Source organism: Cottoperca gobio, chromosome 14 (assembly GCF_900634415.1).
Source record: "Cottoperca gobio chromosome 14, fCotGob3.1, whole genome shotgun sequence".
NCBI lineage: Eukaryota > Metazoa > Chordata > Actinopteri > Perciformes > Bovichtidae > Cottoperca > Cottoperca gobio.
In genome coordinates, this window is record NC_041368.1 from 19,340,499 (window position 1) to 19,346,607 (window position 6,109).

A 6,109-nucleotide genomic window follows, 5' to 3' on the forward strand; every position below is an offset into this window, starting at 1 on the left:
AAACAGGTTGCAAAACTAATTCACAGCTTGTTTCCAAAAGAGCTGATACTAACAGAATTAGGGATGAAGCTATTTTAATTATCAACTAATCTTTAGATTATGGTATGTTGTGTTATGCTTATTGTTGTACCTCTCCTGTACCTGAGAGAAGTCAATGAGACATTTCCACTGAGGACAACAATATAGTCAATCTAATAGATTTACAGATTCATTATTTAATCTGCAAACAAAATCATATTTATGTTTTATCAACCGTCAGGACATAAGATGTGCAGAAACACGAGTTCTTATAACTGAACTGGTAAGTTGGAGAAGAAGGTACGATAAAGCTGTTACTGCTGTAACAACTTGTCGGTGGATTAACACCTGCTTTTATCTCCTTGAAGGCGAGTATTTTATGATTATTACATTGACTATCTCTGTCACTTTGGGCTCTGGGGAATCATCACTATTATCTGACATAATAACATAATCGACACGCCACTCCACTTCTTTGAATTGCCAACAATATGCAAAACTAGCGGTAAAGAAAGTCAGAATGCAAAGACAGAAGGACGGCAGTCAGACGTGGACACACGCAGAGGACGTAACATGCGTTGCCTTGTCCCTCATTAACACCACAACACTAGGAGAACACCAACCAGCCCCCTTTTCTCTCTGTAGGTCTCCCAGACGTATAGTTTTCCGATCCATCTCTTCCATCCATAATCACCCCCCCCTCTCCACCCCCACCCCTCTAAACCACTATGCTCAGCTCTTTCAAGTGGCAGGTAGACGGGGCCCGATACGCCGCTACCGCCTCGCAACCAGCGGGCTAATTACAAGGGAAGCAGCAACAAGTGAGCATTGTGTGGAGTCTCGAAGACACACGGGGAAAGAAAGTGCTCTTTATCTTGCCACCACCAACCCCCACCCCCCCCCCTCCCCACCCCCCCTCAACAAAAACAATCTCTGAGAGGCTCTGCGGTTGGCACTCCAGGGTTGGAGAAAGAGAGGAGAAGAGAATGTTTGCGAGACAAATGTGAAAGAAGTGGTGACACACTGATGAGCGACACATACTATCACACTTGCTCACTGTTTGTCAAACACGATGCCGGATGTGCCGTGTTATGCAACGACGAGTATAAAGATGTTTAAGGAAATACGAGTACGCACTCTCTCGTACTTCATTCCAATTATATTCTCAATCACAGTGTAGGGTTATGAATAACTGAATGTGATTTCCTGGGAGATGCTGTTGTATGTTAATGTGCTTCTCTATTGAGAATAGTGGAGCTACTAATGTCTAGGATTTTCTTTCCAAGAAAAAACATAAACACTGTAGAAAGACTGTAAAATGGTGGTTACCTAAGCTTTTTTTTCCAGGCGAAGATCAAATCTGGTAGTTTAAAGTCAAGAGGGTGAACAAATACATACAAAGAAAGGGCATAAACAAGGTTCCCTACATGTCTTCTGAAGCATTGTATCAAACTTTAAACTGGTGGAGCAAAGAAATAACTTTCACAGAAGCCATTACATTGAAATTAAAGCTTATTATTTGACTTGTGTCAAAAGGAGATCGAATGTAGCGGTCATCTTTTTTTTTTGTACCCTTCAGCGACCCGTTTAAAATCTCCCATGATCAAGCGCCGGGTCTTGACTCACACATTAAGACAAGCGTGCGGTCAAACACTTTCCAGCCATAAAGTATATTTTGTGATACAGCAGATTCCTAATTCACTGCGCCTCATGTTAGATTAGCCCACAGTACGTCTGATCTCATAAACATGCATGTCTGCTGTTTAGCAACGTCTTGTCTGCAAATGCAGGGGGTTAATTCAGGCAACAGGATTACACAGCACGTGAAAAATGAATTAGGCACAACCGCTCATGTTTGGTGCAATTAGTCAGCCTATCAATGGATATTGGTTCTTATGGATGACTTGAAGGGATTTTATGAATAATTTTCTAGGGCTGTCTGGCTGGATGAGTGATACTGCATACTTGAAATCCTTCCACGAGTCTTTCTGATGTTTGTTTTAGCGGTTTAACACTCAGAACACCTATTAAGGCAGCAATAAACCTCTTGCCATTCACGCATAGTACAAACAGATGGGAAACGCCATGTGAAACGCTTCACGGTGACGACATCAATCAGGTTCCAACTTCAGCAAAAGGCGTAAACAAAAACAACCTCTTTTCTGCTTTTCCTCACGAGGCTGCGGCGCTCATGAGGGAAAGCACGTTTTAAGTAGTGCTTTGTTTCATAAGGACGGGAAACAGCTCAGTTCAAAGTCAAATCAGAGCACATGTAAAGTTTGCAGTGCTGCGACGGTGATCTAACACTGAGGGTGCCTCTTTTAAACATAAAATCGGCCCACGCTGCATTAAACTACAGACACGTTGAAGTACTGAAATAAGTCAAATGTTTCTTGCTATTTGAACGCATGAAGGAAGTGTTTCTTTGGCTGAACTGACAGGTGCGTACATCACGCAGTCATTATAGATCTCAATCACATAACTATATCTAAAAAAAGCATAACTATTGGCCTATCAATAATTTAAAAAATGACTCAAACCCCTCAACAAATTTGATTTATCCACGAAGGAGCCATTCAAAAATCTGTATGATAAAAAAAAGAATATTTCTTTTTGAGAAGATGTCTGAAATATTAAATTTGAGGCCACAGTATGCTGATCTAACAGGGAATGCACTGATTTGTAGGCTAATGTAAGTAAAAGTTTACAAATTTGCGAGACCAGATGCAAAACAAATTAAATCCAAATTAGGCCAGAAGAAATATTTATGCCTTCATCCCAAAAGAACAGAACTTTATTGTCCATCATGTCCACGCCGTCTCCGTTTGGTACTATCACATTCTGGCTACTATTCTATTTGCTTCAGCCAAACTTTGGCTTGACTTGAAACATTTCCATCTCTGAGTGAATGTTTCCATCTTTCTTCAGCATTGGGGAGTTACTATTGAAAGAGCATCAACACAGACAGCACTGCTATTTCCTGCAAAACCTCAATAAAAAGATTTCCTCCTGAAGCACAAAACCTGTTAAGTGTTTGGACTTGATGCCAAAGATTTCAAATAGCAGCAGAAGTGCACAAACTTGCACTGGAGACCAAAGCAGAACGTAAACATAAAGGAGCTCAAGACTGCCCCTTAGCAGACCGACACAAGAAACCATTAGGAGAAAACAAACAACCAGCAGGAGAATAAAACAGAAGTGGACTTACAGATGGAGAGACGGAGCTGTTGGGGAGGTAGGGGTCAGGCAGCATCAGGAACGGGTACCCCGGATACCCCGACGTCTTGTACATGCCTCCATCTTGGTGCTTCGACACTTAACGGGTCGGACATGAAGAACAAGCAAACAAGAGTTAGAAACTCAATAACTTAAAGAATGTTTTAATAAAAAAACATTTATAGTGCAACTTTGTAGAAGTTTTTTTTCTTCGTTTCCTGAGAAAGGTCATTTGGTTTGGCGTCTGAGAGGACGGGTATCAATATGGCGTCATATTACATTTGATTTAAGTTCATAAAAAAGTTTTTAAAATGCCTATATTAAATAATGAGCGGATCCTATAGGGAGTATAAAAACAAAATAATAATCTGATACTTACTCCCTCAATGCTTAAAGATTTAGCAGTGTGCCTCACAACAAAACATCCAAAATAAACGTGCATACAAAGTAGGGCGACTATTTACAAGTGTTGTAGTTACTACATGTTATATCCTCGTGTGGGCACGCACACTACAATACTTGAGACAAAAGCGTTACAAGCGTCACCTAGCCTGAGAGGCGTGAACTCCTGTAGCCTATGTGTTAATTTATCTCTCACCACCAACCATATTAAGCATCAGAGGCCTCTCTGTGGGTCAGCTATAAACTAGGTTACACCTGATCTGTATGAAACAGACACACACACTAAACTTGTCTTCACGGCCTAATCCCTCGCCATCGAAGGTACCTAAACTTTTAACTTGGCCGTAACCAGGGTGACAGAAAACTAAATAATCCAAATCACGCAAGCAGAATCATTCAGAGCGGCAAATTCTTGTCTGTGGTTTTCACTTTTGTTCGAGAACATTTTTCCTTTTTAGAAATGATTGGAATGAGTTACACAACTTGAGTATAGCCTACAGTGACGCCTATAATTAAAACTGCCATGTATACATTTGTCTAAATGTGCCTTATCCTTGGGAGGGGAAGTAAAATTGCTCTGTTCTTTTTGGGTGGCAACCCTTAAGAAAAAAAAAAAAGAAAAACCTCTCAAGGACCCTGGTTGACCCCCCCTTTTTGCAAAGTCTGGCAAAAGCTAAACACCCCAAAAAAAAATCAAGGCTGTAAATCTAAAAATGTACTTAGATATATGAAGGCAGGGCAGGTCACACTTTCAGTATGAACATGTTTGATACAAGCTGAGCAAAGAGTGACATGATTTCATCCTAATGACAGTATTTAAGACTTCCAGAGTCCATGTTTCACTGATTAACATGTTAAAATTGACATTTAAAGGATTTAATCTCTACTTGAATGACGTGCTGAAACATAAACAAAGGAAATCCCCTTAACAAAGTGATAATATTTGAGAGCTGCAGACCTTACGGACATCTTTTGCAGTGTACACCTGAAAACAACTCTTTGAAGTTGGTTTTAATGCTGCAACACGTGTCCTCGTGACCAAAATACTCCTTAGTTTGACACAGTATGGGGTGTGGGGGGGTGGTCTTTATCGCTTCTCAGCTGTTTTCTGAGATAATAGTGGCTACTCAAACCGCACGAGAGCGAGTGTGTAAATGTGTTTTCCTTCTTACCTCCGTCGAGATGCTCCCGGTGTTTTTCTGGGAAGCCCCTGTGCTCGCCCTGCTGTCCCCGTCTTACCGCCTGGAAGGGGACCGACAACAAACACGGGGGTCAAATACTCCAAAAAAAAAAGGAAAAGGAAAAAGGGCGAGGAAATATAACCACACAAGTGTCAAAGAGTTACTTTAAAGCAACTGTATCATACTTTATGGTGTGTTTTTGCTCTGCTTTGATACCCCCTGTCCCTTGTAGTAAACCCCTGGTCGCCTGTGAATTTTACTACTGTAACCCTGAAGGCACTTTTCATTCAACGCTTGTCAGCAGCGCGTAAAAATAAAACAAGCTTTCTCACACACTCTTCTCGTGTTGTATCCACTCTCACACACACACACACACACACACACACACACACACACACTCTGTGCTACCTACCGCTGGGTTCGGACTTTGATTTATTTCCGACTCGTTCACCAGAGAGGACTTGAGGTCGGCCAGGTCTCTCTCCGTGAACGCGTTTTCTTGGATTTTCTCCTCTTGCTCTCCTTCGTCTTTGAACGCTATCATCTCATCATTCGCTCCCATGTCGTCCCCGCCGCCGCTGCTGAGCTGAGGCATGTCTACTTCTCCCACCTCCTTTGCGATATCTTATAACTTATTTAAAAAAAAAGACTAACAACTAAAAGAAAAGTATAAATAAAGGAAAAATAATTAATGGACTTTTTCTCCTCTGTCTGGGGCGCCTCCAAAGTGTAGAAACCCCGACCACATACAGGAAAAAAGTTGAGATGTGTCTTCCCCCGGCTGGCTGGTTGGTAGAGGACTAATGTTTCCCTACAACAGCAAACAGCTCATTTGAGCCCAAGACAAGGCGAGGAGTCCCGACATCAAAGGGCGCCGACCGGATGATTGACAGGTCCGATGACTTGTTGGGGGGTTGGACGATTGTTTCTGCAGAGGGCTGAGCCTCTTAAAGAGACATCACCTCCCTGAGCTCAGCTGAACAGGCATTATTCATGACTTCCAGGGGTGTGTTCACGCCATCCACGATCCCCTGGCTGCAGACTGCTGCTTGCGTTTGGCACCAAAACTTCACTAAAGTCAAATAATGTCTGAGGGCAGCAGTGCAGATAAAAGTGGCTGCAGGTAAAACATTACTTCTGATAGTGTTGTTCAATATTGTGGTCAGGACTGCTGATTACAACTATGTGTTCTGGTTTCAGGAAACAGAATCTTTTTTTCTTATTTAGTATTTACTCAATTACAAGCACTTAAGTACACATTTTAAGTACTTTACTGGAGTATTTCTTAATCA

General features: G+C 41.7%; 1 protein-coding gene across 8 annotated transcripts in view; it reads right to left on the reverse strand.

The window, feature by feature from the left end:
- The window catches only part of tcf7 (transcription factor 7), a 63,303-nt gene extending 57,617 nt beyond the window's left edge, over positions 1-5,686 (reverse strand). For 5 of the 8 annotated variants that reach the window (XM_029448025.1, XM_029448024.1, XM_029448023.1 and 2 more), the window contains exons 1-3: positions 5,230-5,412; positions 4,809-4,878; positions 3,227-3,333 (exon numbers count right to left, since the gene is read on the reverse strand). In XM_029448025.1, coding sequence (XP_029303885.1) covers positions 3,227-3,333; positions 4,809-4,878; positions 5,230-5,412 — 360 coding nt within the window. Of the gene's footprint in view, positions 1-3,226; positions 3,334-4,808; positions 4,879-5,229 lie in introns of all 8 variants that reach the window. The other 3 variants (XM_029448022.1, XM_029448021.1, XM_029448026.1) reach the window with 3 other exon arrangements.
- Positions 5,687-6,109: the final 423 nt, after the last annotated feature.